At 42.9% G+C, this 18,701-nt stretch overlaps 1 protein-coding gene across 1 annotated transcript; it reads left to right on the top strand.

Moving 5' to 3' along the window:
- Positions 1-2,496: 2,496 nt before the first annotated feature.
- LOC116513217 (transmembrane protein 150C-like) lies at positions 2,497-16,181 on the top strand. Its single transcript, XM_032224182.1, has 4 exons — positions 2,497-2,729; positions 3,418-3,545; positions 7,932-8,109; positions 13,176-16,181. Exons 1-4 carry the CDS (start codon positions 2,627-2,629, stop codon positions 13,385-13,387), a joined length of 621 nt encoding a protein of 206 aa, XP_032080073.1. The 5' UTR covers positions 2,497-2,626; the 3' UTR covers positions 13,388-16,181.
- Positions 16,182-18,701: the final 2,520 nt, after the last annotated feature.

Raw genomic sequence — 18,701 nt, 5'->3', positions numbered from 1 at the left:
GTCACCTTGAGCCGGTGAGATTAGAACGGCTGAACTGCAGATAACAGTCATCTGAAGTGGCCTGCAGTACTGCACTCTAACCACTGCGCCACCTCGGCTCTTTGGCTATATTATTTAGGTTCTTCTTCTGAAGAACCTAAATAATATAGCCAAAGGATGAAGAACCTCTTTGTTGTTGGGTGCCAAAAATGTGAGAGGCCACGTACAAGAGGGTGCATGTGTGCCAGCACCCATAATGCAAAGCGCACCCCCACAGGCGCATGCATGCACAACTCCCCCCACGCTCCCCCCATGTGCAGCGCACTATTCGCCTCCAAGCTAAGCTTGGTATTTCCTCCGGGGGGGCCGAGGGGAGGTCATTTCGCCCTCTCCAGGCTCCAGGAAAGCTTCCAGAGCCTGGGGAAGGCGAAAAACGGCCTTTCCAAACTTCCAGTTGGCCCGTTGGGTGTGTTTTTCACACTCTCCGTGCTCTGGAGGTTTTTCTGAAGCCTGGGGAGAGCAAAAATGGCCTCCCCCAACTTTCTGGAAGGCCGAAAATCAGCTGGCCGGTGCGCACATGTGCGCTGGAGCTGACGGCTCGCGTGCCAGCAGATATGGCTCTGCGTGCCACCTGTGACACATGTGCCATAGGCTCACCATCACGGGTATAGCCTTTATTGTCATTGTAGAAAATAAATACAACGAAATTGGTTAAATCTTCCAGGGCTTGGCTGATCATCTTGTAATAAGAGGAGAAGGGCACACAAGGCAGAGCTAGAGAGCAAAGCTCCATATCTCCCCCACAAATGAATCTTAGGACGCTGAGACCAACTCTTTGCTCAGTATCCCCACTAAGTGGCCCTTCCGCTTGGCCATGTCCAGGAGAAAGGAGTTGACTACCCCTCTCAGAAATTAGGCCCGTTGTTGATCTGCTTTTACCATCCGGAGGTGTTCAGGGATGAATGCCAAATTGTGGTAAAGTTAGAGGAAAATGGATTTTTCAGTTGCTGCTGGCTGATGTCGATGAACACAGCTTCTAATTTCTGAGATATCCTGCCTGTCGTACAGTGTTAAGTGCAGGAGCAAAAGGGGAACACTGTTTACTTTTCTTGCGTAGCTTCTCAGAAATGCTGGCCTTGCCACTTGCAAACAAATTGTTGGCTTAGATGGGTGTGTTCCCCTTTACCTCTTACATTAACCATACGTTTGATAAATATAAGCATTCATCAGTTGCATTGCCAGCGTGGAAATATGTATTTAGTGTTTTGCTCCAAGGGCTGTTTAATTATTTTAAGACCCCATACTTAGTCTGAAGGTGAAGCAGCTTCACTATTACGATTTGCGCAAACCTATGGTTATTCTTGCAGAAAATGAAATGACTCTTAGAAATTATATCCCGGAAAGCAGAGCCCTGTACTGTACAGGTAGTCCTCAACCTATGACTACAATTGAGCTCAAAATGTCAGTTGCTAAGTGAGACAGTGGTTAAGGAAGTTTTGCCCCATTTTGCAATCTGCTTGCTACAGATTAGTGGTGGGTTCCTACCAGTTCGGACCAGTTCAGCAGAACCGGTAGTGGTTTGGTGGCCTGGGTCGCTGGAACTGGCAGTGACACAGGCCTGCCACGCCCCTGAACTGGTTCTCCGGTTGGCACTGTCGGCGCCGCCATCTTGTTTTTCAATTGCGCGAGGAGAGAAGCGCACACACGAGCGAACCGGTAGTAGTGCCAGCCGGAACCCACCCCTGCCACAGATGTTAGGTGAATCACTGCAGTTGTTAAGTTAGTAATAACAGTTGTGCTACTAACAACTGGCTTTCCCATTGACCGGAAGGTCGCAAAAGAGGATCGCTGCAACCGCCACGAGTCGGTTGCTTTGATCATGTGACCGTGGGGATGCTGCAGCGGTTGTAAGTGTGAAAACGAGCCATAAGTCACTTTTTTTCAATGCCGTTGCAACTTTGAACAGTCACTAAACGAAGTGTCGTACATCAAGACCTACCTGTACATACATTCAGAAAAGAGTTTGAGCCTACAAACCACGCTGGATGAGGAATTCTAGAAGTCGAAGTCCACGTATCTTAAAGTGGCTGAGGAGGAGAACCAGGGCCATATTATTGCTAAGATAAACAATAAATTATCTATACCGGTGATGGCTAACCTTTTTTGGCTCCTGTGCCAAAACCGGGGAGAGCGCAGGGGGGTCGTATGCTCACATGCGCGTGTAACCAGCGCCCCCCCCCACTTTGGCCGTGTTTTTTTTCGCTTTCCCCAGGCTCCAGAGGCTTTCTAGGAGTTTGGGGAGGGTGAAAACATCTCCCTGTCCCCCCCCCCCCCCCCGGGAGGCCCTCCGGAAGCTTCAGGAGCTTCCCTGAAGCCTCCGGAGTGCGAAAAACGGCCCTACGGGGAATCTAGAAGTTTGGGAATGGTGACTTCCGGTTTGTCCGTAGGGCCGTTTTTTGCCCTCCGGAGCCTTCAGGGAAGCCTCCTGAAGAAGGCCAAAGTCAGCTGACAGGGCAACGCCTCCTGTGCCCTAACAAATGGCTCTTCGTACCACCTGTGCCATGCGTGCCATAGGTTTGACCTCACAGATCTATACAGATGTTTTGAGGCAGTCAAACTGGGATGATATTGTAGTTCACAGAAAGACATGGTGAAAGAGCAGGCACAAAGTCCTTATTTGCCCTTTTTTTTTTTACTAATATGTGGTTACCCAGTTCTTCCACTTCTGGTTTGGAAGCTGGATCTCTATGGTAAGGAGTCTTTTTTAATATGAGCTTCCTGCAAAATTTAGAATGTTGCTCTAAGCACATCAAGATTTTACACGAGTGGCTTGGCGGCCTGGCCAAGGGGAGGCGGTAGAGAAGAGAGGAACTGGGCCACATGAGTGGCAGGCCGGTGTGCACACGCATGCATGCACAGGTCGACTGGAAGTGGAGCTGCATGCGCGAGCACCTTTTACACTATATACTATATTTCCTTCTGCAAGTGTTCAGCTCCCCATGTGTGGCCGCTGCAAAAAATATAACAAGTGATTTGTTTCGCTATGCCCTGCACTGCTCATAAAGCAGGTTAGTTAATGATTTAGTTAGGTCATTCTTTAGCATGTATAAGCCAAGCCCACTTGCTTAGTATAAATGCAGACAATCGTATAAATGCAGAAAAACGCTAACTCGGAAACCAAGTTAAGCTTTGTGTGCAAACTCAGTTATACATTTCTAATCCCATGGGAATAGGAGTGGGGGAACTGGTGCTAATTACTGGTTTAGTCATCCACAAAATTAAAGAGAGAATTCATTTCGGGGCTGTTCAACCTCTGCTAACAATTGTTTTGCAAGAAGGTGATAATACCTGTCTCTGTAAATGGGTCTTTACATGGACGTTAATAGCTTTTATTTTATTGTGCAGAGCTGCGTCACCATTTTTTCTCTTTATTTTCAGCACTGGTCATAGCTGTCCTCCGCTTCATTCAGTTAAAGCCAAAGGTTTTGACACCATGGCTCAATATCAGTGGCTTGGTGGCCTTTTGCTTGGCTTCTTTTGGAATGACTCTTCTGGGCAACTTCCAGGTATTTTGTTTTTTCCTCCTTACTGGTGGGGTGGGGGTGTCACACCTTTCATTCTGCAGTAACATCATTTTGTTGCTTTTGGATTTGTGTGTTACATAAACCTAGTGTTGATCTCCTGCGGTAAACCAGATAGGGATCAACAACAAGAGGAGTTAATTCGGCAGAAATAATGAGAGTGATCTCGGCAGAAGCACTAATGATAACAAAAGTTAAGCTGATAAAAGGAGCAGGTAGAGGGTTTCGAATCCTTATAAGACATGCAATGAACAACAAGTTCTTAAGAGAAGTCCACATAAGACTTATCAAGAAAACACTTAGAATACAGACTTTACTAATGGCAAGAGATATTGGACTACACTATTTCTGGAAGGATACAGGATGATGAAATGAAATGTCACAATAAAATTTAGTTAAATGTAGTTAAATTTTGAGTGCTATGTACAACATAATAATAGCTATAGTCAAATAAATGATTAATAATGATAAAGCATTTATATATACTAGATTGATAATATGAAATTTTATACAAACTGTAAGTGAGGGTTATGGAGATGATGTTGAAAAGCCTTTTAATGAAAGATAAACAATTCTATATTAAATAGAATATAAAGACGTAATATCATTGGATGATTTCAGGATGATGTAATGAAATGTCATAATATAAATTTACTTCAAATTTAATATGCCTTATGTTGAAAGGATGTAATGATAGCTAGGCTTAATGGATATTTAATAATTGTAACAATTTGTATATATATTAGATTGATGACACTAATAATGGGAAAAAACATTGAATTGAAAATTATTAGAGAATGTTATCAATGCTAAAATAATAGAATGACTTAGAATAGGATAAAAAACTTCATTATTGGATATATTGAAGATGATATAATGAATCATTATAATATTAATGGTTAGACAATTAATGGTTTTAGACAATACCTTGTCTAAAATGGCAAGATAATAGTGATAATCAAACAAAGGAAGCATAATAACAATATATACAAAGATATCTTGATAGATAATATGTGAATTTTGATAAAATTCAAGTGATGACTATGGAAAGGACACAGAAAGATCTTGTAATCGACACGCTGTATGTAGTTGAAGAGGCTTTTATGTTCTATGTGTTGTGTGTTTGTGTTTGTTTGAAAATAAAAATGTTATTAAAATAAGAGTTAATTCAACTTTATGGTAGAGAGAATCTCGCAAGTCTGAATGTACGGTCCTTCCACACACAAACACACACACACACACCCATCCTTTACAGCCTGACAAACTAGGAAGGGTCTTCCAGACGGAAGAGGAAAATAGAGAACCACAACAATAGAAGAGGAAAGGAACAGAGGAAGAGGAGAGGAGAAGAGAGGGAAGGAGAGGGAAAGAAGAAAGAGGAAAGGAGAGGAAGATTGAGAGGGATAGGAAGAGGAGGGGAGAGGGTACAAAGGGGAAGAGGTAGAGAGGAGTAGGGGAGAGGAAGGGGAAGAAGAAAAGGGAAAGGAGACGAGGAAAGAAGAAATTAGAGAAAGGATGGAGGGAGAAAAGGAAAGGAAAGTAGGGTGGTGGTAAGACAAAACAGAATGGTAAGCAAAGCAATCCCGATTATATATTTTAATTCTTTATATGGAAAAATGAATGTTTAAAAGTGTTAAAATGTGATAAGAATAGTAACTAAGAGAATGTATAGTTGTAAATGTGTGTATGAGACTAAAAAAAAAAAGAAACTAGGAAGGATGTTTTCTGAGCCTCTTGCTCCCACTAACTATCCTGTTGTGGGTTATGCTAGTTTTTATCTGGCTATTCCCTTGTCGATGGTTCAGAGAGTTAAAATCGCTGAGCTTATCAGCTGGAAAGCTGACTGTCTGGGTTTGAGTCCCCAGTGCCATGTGATGGGGGTGAGCTCCCGTTATTCGCTCAAGCTCCTGCTGACTTAGCAATTCGAAAGCATGCGAATGCAAGTAGATAAATAGGTACCACTTTGGTGGAAAGGTAATCCGTGCGCCTTGTCATATAGTCATGCTGGCCAGATAACCACAGAAGGTGGCGCAGTGGTTAGAATGCAGCACTGCAGGCTACTTCAGCTGACTGCAGTTCTGCAGTTCGGCTGTTCAAATCTCACTGGCTCAAGGTTGACTCAGCCTTCCATCCTTCTGAGGTGGGTAAAATGAGGACCCTGATTGTTGGGGGCAACATGCTGACTCTGTAAACCGCTTAGAGAGGGCTGAAAGCCCTATGAAGCAGTATATAAGTCTAACTAATAGAAATGTCTTCAGATAACACTGGCTCTCTCTGTCTGCTGAGAAATGCAGATGAGCACCACCCCCTAGAGGCAGAAATGAATAAACAGGGAAAACCTTTATTTTTTCCCTTGGAAGTGACTCTTTGCCCAGTCTCCCAAGATCACATACCATTCTATTTAGCCATGGCTTAAGGCATTCCTTTTTGCATAAACTATTATGGTTTATTCAATAAAATGTAGTGGAGCAAATTATGACTTACAGCTTACAGCATCCAGAACTCTTTTTTCCTGTCCCAATTAATGAATGTCCTAGTTACCTATAAATGGCTTTCTTCTGAATTGACTAAGCCATTATGCTAGACAATGAAGGTAATTGTGTGCTTAGCAAGATCTCTTGGTGACATTTGTCTCGCTTCAGCAAAACAACTTCCTCCAGTTTTTCTGTAGAAAAACTATATGGCAGAAGGGCAGGAGCCATTGAACATACCTGGCTGCCTGGATATATAGTACATAAATTGTATTTCCATGGGCCAAAATCTTGATTGGGGGTCAAACCATAAAAGTTTCTGTGTTACCTCTTTGGCTCCAGGCACCTGAGAGATTTGGCAAATTTGTGATAGTGGTATCTTCATAAATAAACAAGAAACGAGCACAAGAAACAAGACTGATGGATTTGCACAAGAATAGGACTGTGGTCTATTAGGAGATGAAAACCTGCACATCTGAAATAAAATATGCTTACTGTTAATAGACCAGGGTGAGCTAGAATCCATAGGCAGCCTCAGTCTAATTAGTACCTACGTTATCTGGGATAAGAGATGATGAAAAGGTGGAACTGTCTCAGTGATCTCTTTTGGTCTTCTTCGGAAATGGCATAAGAACGTCAACATCCTTTAACTCATAGCTCCAAATTATGTAAGAGCTGTAGGTAGTCCTCCGTTTATGACCAGTTGCTTCTCCAGGTTATGACCCAGATTTGAGTTCTGCCCCTCTAGCCGTGTGATCATATTTTTGGTGCTTGGCAACCAGTCTGTATTCACAGCATCCTGTGGTCACCACAATTTACAACAGGGGTGTCAAACTGGATTTCTGTGAGGGCCGGATCAGGATTGTAGTTCTCCTCTGCGGGCCGGGCGGACGGGGTGGGTGGGGGGTGGAGACAGGACGGATGCCTCCTGCAGCATCCTGCCAGCCAAAACGGTGTGTGTGTATGTGTTTCCACGCGGGCCCCCATGCCCCATTTTCGGCCTGGATGGCCTCCTGCAACACTTCACTGGCCAAAACGGGGCACGTGTGTGTGTGTGTGTCCATGTGCAGTCCCCCTGCGCTCCATTTTGGGTGCCAGAGGCACCACGGGCCAGTCCTTTGTTATTTCCAGGCCGTTCCGCAGGCCAGATTTAAGGGCCTTGAGTTTGACACCCCTGATTTACAATGTTTTTGAACTTCTGGTTTTTGGCAAAAACACCCAGCCGCAGGCAATGGATTCACTTAAAGGCTGCCCTGTTTTCTAAACAACTACTTCAGAAAAAAGTCACAAAATCTGCTTCTGAACTTCGTGCTTGAAGTGGAGAAGAATGAAATTTTTGTTTTACCGATTAGATTGATGGATCATTACAGAAATGGCTTGTTCGTATTATTGTGATTCGATGTTAAGGCCTTATTTTTACTGCGACAGAGGGAGTCAGAAGTCTCGATGTTTCTTTTTCTTTTCTTTTTTTCCTTATCCTTCCTCACTTCTCTTTCCCCTTTTCCTCCCCACTTCCTTTTCTATTTTATTTTGTATTTTACAATAGTTTATAACTCAATAAAATGTTAAACTGGAAGAAAAACGTCATAAAATTGGATAGGTCACTTGGAGACCGACTTAATCACCAACATGACCTAGTATTATAATTCTGGGCTCAATTACAGTCCTTACAATTACAGTTTGGAAGTCAAAAGATCAGTTTGGAAGTCAAAAGATAAACAAAACACTTCTTGGCTATAGAAAGCAAAGACCTTCAGCTATCCCAATGCACACTGCAGATACATTAAGGCATTCTGAGTTGAGCAATAGAAAGTGGAATTCTTAGGAAAAGTTGGCTGAGTGTTGTTGTTTTTTTAACTGGGTGTATTAACCAAAGTCACGTGTTTTGTGTCCTTTTTAGCTTTCCAATGATGAAGAAATACACAACGTTGGCACCTTTTTGGCCTTTGGTTTCGGCACTATGGCCTGCTGGATTCAGTCCGCCCTAACCCTCAAAATAAACTTGAAGAATGAAGGTAGAAAAGCTGGAATCCCACGCGTGGTTTTGTCAGCGGCAATAACTCTGTGCCTAGTCCTTTGTATCCTTTTCAAAATGCAAGTATTGCTTAAAAAAAAAACACCCAGCTTGCATCCTGATAAGCTGTTTCTGGACTGTTACTAAATTCAGTTCTGTGGCTTTTTTTAAATGCACTTCATTTGATGTTTGGAGAAAACCCCATTTTAAAGCCAAATGGCCCAGATTAGGGGTTTTCAAATTTCCCAGGTTTCAATAGTTGAAGAAACAAAGCTTTAGTGTTTAAAAATTAGCCGCATTTGAATTATTGCAGTTGGTTGCACAGTGATGATGTTAAAGCAGTGGTGAAATTCATTTTTTTTTTCCTACCGGTTCTAAGGGCGTGGCTTGGTGGGCGTGGTGTGGCTTGGTGAGGAGGACAGGGGAAGGATACAGCAAAATCTCCATTCCCTCCACACTCTGGGGCCAGCCAGAGGTGGCATTTGCCGGTTCTCCGAACTATTCAAAATTTCCACTACCGGTTCTGCAGAACCTGTCAGAACCTGATGGATTTCACCCAGAGGTGGGTTCCTGCCAGTTCTAACCTCTTCTATATAGAAGAGGTTCCACAAATCTACAATGCCATTTAGAATCGGTTCCAGCTCCCCCCCACCGCCCATCCGCACATCATCAAGATGAAGAGCGAGAGGAGGAATTCTGGGAGTTGAAGCTGTCAAGTTTGAACACCCCTGGGGATTTTTTTCTGAAGGGTTAGGGGTGCAAGGGTCTTGTAACTTGACAGCTTTAAGACTTGCGTGCTTCAAATGCCAGAGTTTCTGAGCCAACATGGATGGAGGAGGAATTCTGGGAGTTGAAGTCCACAAGTCTTAAAGCTGTCAGGTTTGAACACCCCTGGTGTTTTTTTTCTAAAGGGTTAGGGGTGCAAGGGTCTTGTAACTTGACAGATTTAAGACTTGCGTGCTTCAAATGCCAGAGTTTCTGAGCCAACATTTTGGCTGCTAAGCAAGAGCGTTGTTAAGTGAGTTTCACCACATTTTGCAAGTTGGCCATGCCCACCCAGTCACATGGCTGGCAAGCCACTCCCACCCAGTCACATGGCCAACAAGCCACTCCCACAAAGCAGGTCACACCCACAGAAGAGGTTCTAAATTTTTTGAAACCCACCACTGATTTCAGCCCTGTGTTAAAGGGTATTGTCATAAAGAGTTCATGCAGAGTTGCCTTTTGCAATTGACTGATGGTGATTTTTTGGACTGATGGTGTTTAACTGGTGCTCCAGATGTTTTGGGATGGCATCCAATGCACATGTTACTCATAGTATTACATTTGTTTCTTTTGCCACGGTTGTTCTACTTCTATTTGCAGGCCTTTATAGTTTTTGATTCCTCCCCCCACCCCCCATTTTTTCTTTTCTGTTTTGCTATCTCCAGGTAGTGCAATGTTCACTATCTTCACAGATTTCTTTGTCTTTCTTATCTAAAATTGCTAAGTTGGGGATGTTACGTGGCAGATGCTTTGTTTGAATTCTAAAGTCCTGGAGCATTTTAGCTTCTTCATTTACTACCAGTTTATCTATTTTGTGATTCCCACCACTTTTTGCTTGCAGGAAATGTTATTTCTTGCAGATCTTCCAATGAACCATTTTTGCTATTTTGTCATGCCATTGTTTGTAGCCAGGATGTGTGATCTTCTTGCAGCAGCTAATTATTATTATTATAATCACAGTTTGAAAAACATTGTTCTTGATGTACTGATTTACTTCTTAAAAAGACTCTGGAAAACCAGGGATTTCAGTGCAATATAAAAAAGTCCACTTAATGAATTTGCAGATGCTGTAACCTTATTCTTACCCTGTTCATCACACATAGCTGCTTAATTAAAATCTTAGATGCACAACATCTAAGGGGGCATTTGCCCAGGTTCGCCTGGTGCGCCAGTTGCGGCCCTACCTGAATCGGGAGGCCCTCACAACAGTCACTCGAGCCCTTGTGATCTCTAGGCTGGAATACTGTAATGTGCTCTACATGGGGCTGCCCTTGAAGAGCATCTGAAGACTTCAGCTAGTCCAGAATGCGGCCGCGCGAGTGATCGTGGGCGCACCACGGTTCGCCCACATAACACCGATCCTCCGTGAGCTGCACTGGCTACCTGTTGGTCTCCGGGTGCACTTCAAGGTCCTACTCACCACCTATAAAGCGCTCCATGGTAGTGGATCTGGCTATTTGAGAGACCGCCTTCTGCCAATTACCTCCCTGCGTCCCATCAGATCGCATAGAGTTGGCCTCCTCCGTATTCCATCCGCCAGTCAGTGCCGACTGGTGACTACTCGGAGGAGAGCCTTCTCTGTTGCGGCTCCGACACTATGGAACAATCTCCCCGTGGAGATTCGTACCCTCACCACCGTCCAGGCCTTCCGCACAGCCCTCAAGAACTGGCTAACCCGTCAGGCCTGGGGATAATCTTATTTCGCCCCTCCCGAATGCTGAGTGAATGTTGAGTTTTATTGTCTAATTTACTTTGTGCACATTTCTTTTTTCGTATTGTCCTACACTCCCCTTCCTTTTGATTGTAAGCCGCCCTGAGTCCCCTCAGGGAAAAGGGCGGCCTATAAATAAATAAATCCAAATCCAAAATCCAAACATGGTACATCTATGTTGTCCAAGCCTGGAATATCCACCATTCTAGATTTATACATAAATCCATATATTTTGATTTCAAACTCTTATTTTCCATAAACCTTAAAAAAACTGTTTTCAGGGTTTATGGAAAATAAGGACAGCAGAGTAAGGACAGCATTTGGATGGCAGAGTAAGCTGAAATCTTGGTCAAAATTTCAGCGCAATGGGGCGGCAATAACATGGACATGTTTTTGCATTCTTTGATAGCATTTGTGGCTGTCCGCATTGTGTGAATACAGGTGTATCCACATGAGACTTGCAGTGAACAGACAGGATCTCTCTACGTTTAATAGTTTAATCATTCAATGGAAAATGAATTTGCTAGATATTTTTCTTAGTATTCCAATGTTCATGTGTATCTAAATTTTCAAAGTCTATTTGGATTTTTCTGTGGAATGTTCTCTCCCTAGAAAAGGAATGGAAAATGCGCAGCCCTGAACTCAAACAGAAAGTTCAGTATTGTGAAATTATGAAAATTTCAATCTAAAAACAGCTGGAGGCCAACCCATAGACCACTGGGACGTTCCTACAGCTTGAGAAAATAACCCACAGGGAATATCCTGCTTCTTTCTTGATGAGATCATTTTTAAGCAGGTCTTGAATATAGGCTTATGCTATTTAAAATTCCAGATCTAATGCTTTATGTCAAAGATTTTCCAAACCTATTTAGGCTGTGGAATCTGTTAGTTAGAAAGAAATTTTTCCCAGATTGCCTACACCAGAGACAAACCCTGAAGATTTAAAAAAATGGCGGTGTTTCAAATATATTTATTCATCCTTTTTTTCCCCTTAATCTGCCACATATGCTATGCCTTATCAAATTCTTGTAGAACTTTAGGGTTGTGCAAAACACTACTTAATCACCTACCCTAATCACAATCAGTCTGATGGCATACGCCTCGTCTTCCTGAGAAACTTACCTTTATTGTAACATGCGATATCTAATCTTTGTGTTAATGAATATATACTGGGGGGGGGGGGGGCGGACACAAGCAGCAATATATGTATGAATCTTATCAGCCCAGGAATAACGTTTCCAGTTGCTTAGGTTGATATGGTTTTGTTCTCGTGACTAACGAAGTTCCAAACCTTGGTTGAATAAGCAATACGAAATAGAGCTTACAATTCTGCCAACTATTTCCATTGCTAAGCAAGAGAGTTGTTTTGTCCCATTTTATGACCTTGCCACAGTTGTTAAGTGAATCACTGCAGTTGTTAAGTTAATAACACAGTTGTTAAGTGAATCTGGCTTCCTCATTGACTTGTCAGAAGATCACAAAAAGTTTTCCTATCTTTCCTCACTTTTCTTTCTCTTTCCCCTTTTCCCTTCCCGCACATTGTCCTCTTATTTACTGTTGTATTTTGTATTCTACAATATTTAATAACTTAAGAAAATGTGATTGGAAGATCACAAAAAGTGATCACATGTCCCGTCCCCCCGACACTGAAATCCTTATAAATACATGCCGGTTGCCAAGCTCCTGACTTTTGATCGCGTGATCATGGGGATGCTGCGACTGTGTGTGAAAAATGGTCATAAATCACTTTTTTCAGTGCCCATGTCATTTTGAACCGTCACTCAACAAATGGTTGTAAGTCAAGGACTGCCTTTAATGCTGCTTTTCCTGGTGAGGCGTGGGTTCGATGGCATCAGAGGTAGTATTCAGCCGGTTCTGACTGGTTCTATTGAACCGGTAGCAGAAATTTTTAGTAGTTGGAGACTGCCACCTCTGGCTGACTCCGCCCCCATCTATTTGCTGCCTCCAAAGTCCCAGTTGATTGGCTTGGTCTTCTTTTGTTGCCCTCCACAAGAGAACAGAACTGGAAAGCAGGTTAGTAGGGTGGGGAGGGAATGGGAATTTTGCAGTATTCTTCCCCTGCCATGCCCACCAAGCCATACCCACAGAACTGGTAGTAAAAAATTTTGAATCCCACCACTGGATGGGATGTACTATATTTTTTGGAGTATAAGACACACCCTTTTGCCCCCCAAAAGAGGATGAAAATCTGGGTGCATCTTATACACTGAATACTGCATTTTTGGCCTGCTGAAACCCCGCCCCCTTTGCAAAAATGACCATGCATAGCCTTCAGGAGGCTTCCAGAGTGCTCCTGGGGGCTGGGGAGAGCAAAAATGAGCGAAAAATGGACTGTTTTTTTGCTCGTTTTTGCCTCCCCCCAGCCCCTAGGAGCACTCTATAAGCCTCCTAAAGGCTATGCATGCCATTTTTTTTGACAAAAAACGCCCGTTTTTGGGAGGTCTGCAGAGTGCAAAAACTTTTTTTTTTTTAATTTGCCTCATCAAAAATCTTGGTGCATCTTATACTCCGGTGCATCTTATACTCTGAAAAATACGGTAGGTTTCAGATATAGCTCTGATTCCCAGAGGCATTTTAATGCTTGCTCCTCTTACTGTGTATGTTTCTGTGCCTTTTCCTTGACCCTCCTTCAGATTTCATTTTGATGAATCAGTTTAAGTTGCACATGCAGGCGTCACGGATCCAGTGGGGAATGGTGATGTGCTTCCTGTGTTTCTTCGGCTCCTTCGCGGTGGAATTCAGACACTACCGGTTCGAGATCATTTGCTCCGAGTACCAAGAGAATTTCCTCAGCTTCTCCGAAACCCTCTCTGAAGCCTCCGAGTATCAGACGGATCAGGTGTAACCCAACTCCCAAACTGACCAGGCGGATGATGTTTGATGTCAAAGGATTGAACTCAACGGCCCCTTTCATTTACCGTGATTTAGTCTTTTTGTTTTTGCTAATTTCTCTCTGCGATCGCCCAAACTTTCTTCCGAAGAATGAACCAGATGCTTCTTTGCATGGATTCCAAAATATATATATATCTATATCTAAATGTTTCCAACTGAATCGCTTTCGGTTTGAGCACAAACACCCTGCGTCAAAATTCTGTGGAGATTCTCAGTCACCTGGATCGTGGTTGTCCCAACTGGACTTTTGTTTTTCCTTGAAGACGCTTCGCTACTCATCCAAGAAGCTTCTTCCGTTCTGACTTCAGTTCCTTTCAGTTCTTCACTCAGAACGGAAGAAGCTTCTTGGATGAGTAGCGAAACGTCTTCAAAGTCTGGTTGCTTTTTGGAGGGGGGAAAAAAAACCCTCCACCTCTTTCAGGACATTCTTGCCTGAAATACAAGTGCAAAGCATTTAATTTCCTCCACGTTTTCCGGGCTCAAAGCAGAGCATTGCTGGCGCATTTCGCCCAATGTTCAAAACATTCCGAGTCTTGCTTAGGATAAGTGGTTGCGCTTTTAGGACAGGGTGCTTAGCCTACCAAATGGCTCAGTTTGAAACATTTTGTTCACACTACCTCTTCGCCTTTTTTTTTTTTTTTTGCTTAAGGCATTTTATAACACGGTATGAGATGCTGGGTTTACGTTTTTCCCCCCATAGTTCCTTTGTGACTGACTGAAAGAACTTACTAATTTCGCATTATGTTATGTTATGCAAGAGGCAGCAGAGAACTATGAACAATTGCTATCTGCATACTGTACAGTATATGCGGTTGCACCTTGACTGTGAAAAATGGAAAGGGAGGGTCATGTTACCTGCAAGAAGACCAGGGTTACGCAGCAACCATGGTCTGTGGACATATCACAGGGCATCGACCGGGTGGTGGAGGTGTATCCAGATTTGCAAAACCCAAGTGTCAAGTTGCAATGCAAGCTGCATCTGATTTTATTATGCACACACCATACAGAAGACAGGCTATGCGTGTGACAGGGTTAGGAGTGTGATACCACAGTTAGTATCTTGCAGATCATTGTGCGTGTAAGCTTTACTAAAACCTGTACATTTGGCCATGGAATCTACAGTTCCCACGTCGATTATTGTGGAGGTTTGCAAACTGGTTTCCTGTCTTACTGACTTTATGGCTTCAGTCGTTTGCTGAGGTGCAATCTTATTTTTCCCTCCCATTTTTTTTTTTGCATTTTAGACTGTCCAATTTTACTGCAGCTTGGTCCATTCGAGTGAGCAGATGGTGCTTGACCTCACAAAAACCAGGCCTTTGATTGACTTCCCATATTCTGGTGCTTTTGCCCCCCCTTTATACTGAAAAAAAGGTTCACTTCTCACTGACTCGGGGAACAAGAAGACAAAGAAACAGGGACATTTTTATGCGGCTTCCCTCTGGGGCCCGGTGAATGGATGATGGTCTTGTTAGGATTGGGATAGGATAGGATTGTTTCTGAGCCTTTAATATTGGCATAGAGGCAGGAATCTCAAGGGCCTCTTCCTGCAAAATCCTCTTTCCTAGGCGATTTTTCCAAGTTGCATATGACTTTTCTTTTTCCCATATAAGGCCTGTACATTTAACACATCTTTTTTTTCCCAGATATTGGAAGATGTTTCTATGCTGGAATTTTAAGACTAGATACGCCAGTGTGAAGCTGTGGGGTAGAACTGTTACTTAAGGAGAAAAGTGTTAACGTGGCTTGAAGTGGCAACAAAAAATAAAATCAGCAGAGGTTGGAACGTTCAAGTAGAACATTCAATTGCCCTTTGTAAAGGGGCAATTGAAAAGTTGCTAATTTGCCATATGGAATAATCAAATCACTACAGTTGAAGGTCTAGACTTTTGGGATGAAATTATTTGCCACACAATCCTTTCTACCTTTACATCAGAGGAAGTCTCACAAAACATAAATGGGGGAGAGGGGGGGGGGGGCTTGAAACATAAATTGGATTAAGTCCAAAACATTAAATTTCAAGAATTGGGCCACAATCTCGATTGAGATAGTGAATGCTTGAATTAGGAGTCAGAAAATATTTAACGGGGAGAGCAGTGAATTGGGTGAAAAGCTTAAGTTTAATAATTAGAAATAGGAGACCTGTCAAAGTGGTAATGGTTTTCTACAGTAGGACATAAAACGCACACAGAATTGTAAAATACACAAGTGTTTCTATAGTAGACGGGTTTACAAGAGTGGCTGTAAGGAAGGTGTAGATAGCTAAATGCTGTTCAGATGTTTTGGAATTCGTTTTCCCATCAGCTCTGGACAGGATGGCCAAGGGCAAGAGATTATATTACAAACATCTGGTGGGTTAACAGGTTGCTTACCCCAGCTGTAGAGGAATCCAAACCAGCTGTGCGTCTGCAGTTACGAAAAGGTTGAAAATATAAGAAATCCACCAACAAGCAGCTAAATGGGTTTCTGTTAGAATGTGTTTTACTGTAAATAGTTCATTGTGAATTTTTAAAAAAATGTTTTATGTTGTATCATTTATATTTTGCATTTTTTTTCCTGAAAGGGAGGAAAAAAATTGTTTTGTGAACATTTCCTCTCTCTCCATTGAATATGCAACCGAACTCTTTTTCACGATAAGAGTGTAAATACCTTTTAAGTATTTCTTACGGCACATTTTTCAATATGGTTGAGCAAAGACTTCATAACTGCATACTGACACGTGACCACTCAATAAATTTCTTTTATGGAAAGCTTGGGCCTTGTTTTGTGCTTGCACCTACACAACATATTTATATCCTTGCCTGCTTTATAAAGCTGAGCCCAAATGCCAAGCAATTAAAAATATTCAAAGGAGCCCACTGAGAATAGCTTTGTTGCGCAAATACTTACAGAAACACCTGTGTTCTTGCAGGGAAGAAACTGATAATCCAGAAGCAATTCAGCCAAAACTAAAGGTAGAGGGAATTATATGAAAGTTACGTTTTTCTCCATGGGGAATGTACAGGTAATCCTTGACTTATAACTGGTCACTTACTGACCATTCAAAGTTGTTATGGACCTCATGACCTGAATTCAGTTTCAATGGCTGCTCTCTCTGGTCACGGGATCGTATTTTGGACGCTTGGCAAGCTGCTCGCATTTATGACCGTTTGCAGTACCTGTGGCCGCATGACTGCAATTTCATTCATTTATTTTCGTATTTACAATATTCTTTGGTGGAAACTGGCATCTACTTCTTGTTTCTGGCAAACAAAAAACCCCACAATGGTTTAACATCTATGATGATATTCACTTAATGACTGCCGAGGCTGCAAAAAATGTAAAATCAGGTTGATCCTTGGTCCTATGATGGCTCACTTAACGGCTTAGCGTGACTTATGGCTGTAATTCCAGGCTCAATTATAATTGTAAGCTGGGGACCATCTGTATTTGCACTCTTTTCTTCCTAAGCTCTGTAGTAGGAAAGGAGAAGAACAGAGCAAGGAGTAATATAGGTAGTCCTCGACTTATGGCCACCATTAAGCCTGGAACTTCCTAAGTGAGAAATTGGTTGAGTTTTGTCCCATTTTATGACTTGCCACATTAGTTAAGTGAATCATTGCAATTGTTAAATTAGTAACACGGTTGTTAAGTGAATCCGGCTTCCCCCATTGACTTTGAATGTCCGAAGGTTGCCAAAGATGGTCACATGACCCTGGGACATCATAAATATGAACCAGTTGTCAAGATATCTGAATGTAAATCATGGTTCACCGACAAAAGGGCGAACGACAAAACCGCGTGTTCTAAAGCGCTCTGACGAATGAGCGTTGAATCGTGCCAACAACGGCGCGGCGACAGAAGCGCGCTGTAAAACTAACCCTAACCCTAAACATAACGCTAACCCTAACCGTAATGCTAACCCTTACCTTAACTTAAATTGGATTTCTGCCGACGCGCTGTTGTAAAGCGCCCTTCTGTCTCCGCGCTGATGACGTTGCGGTTTTAGCGACGCGGTTTAGTCGGGCGTGGTTTTGTCGTTCACCCTTTTGTCGGGTCACGGTAAATCACGTTGACCATGGGGGATGCTGGATTGGTCCTAAGTGTGGAAAAACCACTGTTTTGAATGCTGTTGTAACTCCGGTCATTAAATGAATTGTTGTAAGTTGAGGACTACCTGTATTGATCTGGATCTGGGCCTCAGTAAAGGACACATGTCTGAGGAAAATCTGAATCAAATACCTACAGGTTTAGTTACCAGACAGAAAATTCCTTGATCTGGACAGGATTGTCTTTGTTGGAAACTGGAAGGAGATTGAACAAGTTATCAGCAGTAAAAAATAAAAGTTGATTCCCCCCCCCCACACACAAACGCACATTTTATGGGCAACTGTTGTGGCCTGCCAGCGGCCAGCAGTCGGACAGTGAGGAGGTTGGGGAGGAACATGGGCCAGTCCTGGAGTCTGGGGAAGGCTCCGGCGAAGGCTCTGTGTCGGAGGCAGAGAGAGGGCCAAGGCCCTCTGGTAGTTATTTGCTGCCTCCGGAGTCTGACACGAGCGAGGCAGAAGAACAGCAGGAGCCTGTTCCTACTGTGCGCATGCGCAGAGCTGCCAGAAGAACAGCTGAGAAATCAGGGTCGACTCGGGAGTAAGGCTTGGAGATGATTGGCCCCTCCATAAGACACAAAAGAAGAATGAACGGGACGTGAGCTTTTGCAGGAAGCAATTAGTTCGTCTGGTTGGTTCAAGCTTTGAAAAGTTCGGTTTGACTCTGTGCTAAATTTGGCAATTGGGCCTCTGGCAGCATTCCAAGGGAGATAAAGTGGGTGTTTATCAACATTCCCCTGAAGGACTGTGGCAAGTCGAGCAGACATCTGTCGGAATCTTCACAGACTGTTTGTGAAGCATTGCGGACTGGGAATGACCATAATTCACAGCCGTATAAATAAAAGAGAGGTTTTGGGGCGAAGATTATGATTTATGCTTTCTTGGGAAGCCTAGGTGAGAACAGCAACAACCTAAGCTGAAGCTACTTTTAGACACAAGTCTTCTACTTCAGTCGTAGATTTTATTTAAAGGCAAGACATGCACCACAAGGCTGACAAATGACTAAATTGGTAATATGGAGCCACTTTCCATTAGCATCCAGTCTGGGAAAGATTTATAAGCTGAATACATGAGAATTTTAATAACCGTGTCTGACTTTTCCTACATGGATTGTATAGTGGATTTCTGAGGATCAGCTACTTGTTTGTGTGTAACACACCAAGCCCTGGAACACAACCGCAAGGC

The sequence above is a fragment of the Thamnophis elegans genome, chromosome 9, assembly GCF_009769535.1.
Source record: "Thamnophis elegans isolate rThaEle1 chromosome 9, rThaEle1.pri, whole genome shotgun sequence".
In the NCBI taxonomy this organism is placed as follows: domain Eukaryota; kingdom Metazoa; phylum Chordata; class Lepidosauria; order Squamata; family Colubridae; genus Thamnophis; species Thamnophis elegans.
The sequence above is the reverse complement of the archived record's forward strand: the minus strand, read 5'-3'. Positions and strand labels throughout refer to the sequence as shown.

Bases quoted from the DNA above. Each gene is read 5' to 3' on its own strand.
- LOC116513217 (XM_032224182.1), top strand. From the start codon at position 2,627: ATGGTGAAAGAGCAGGCACAAAGTCCTTATTTGCCCTTTTTTTTTTTA. The intron at 2,730-3,417 runs GTAAGGAGTCTT...CTTTATTTTCAG, and splicing joins TTGGAAGCTGGATCTCTATG to CACTGGTCATAGCTGTCCTC. The intron at 3,546-7,931 runs GTATTTTGTTTT...TGTCCTTTTTAG, and splicing joins CTCTTCTGGGCAACTTCCAG to CTTTCCAATGATGAAGAAAT.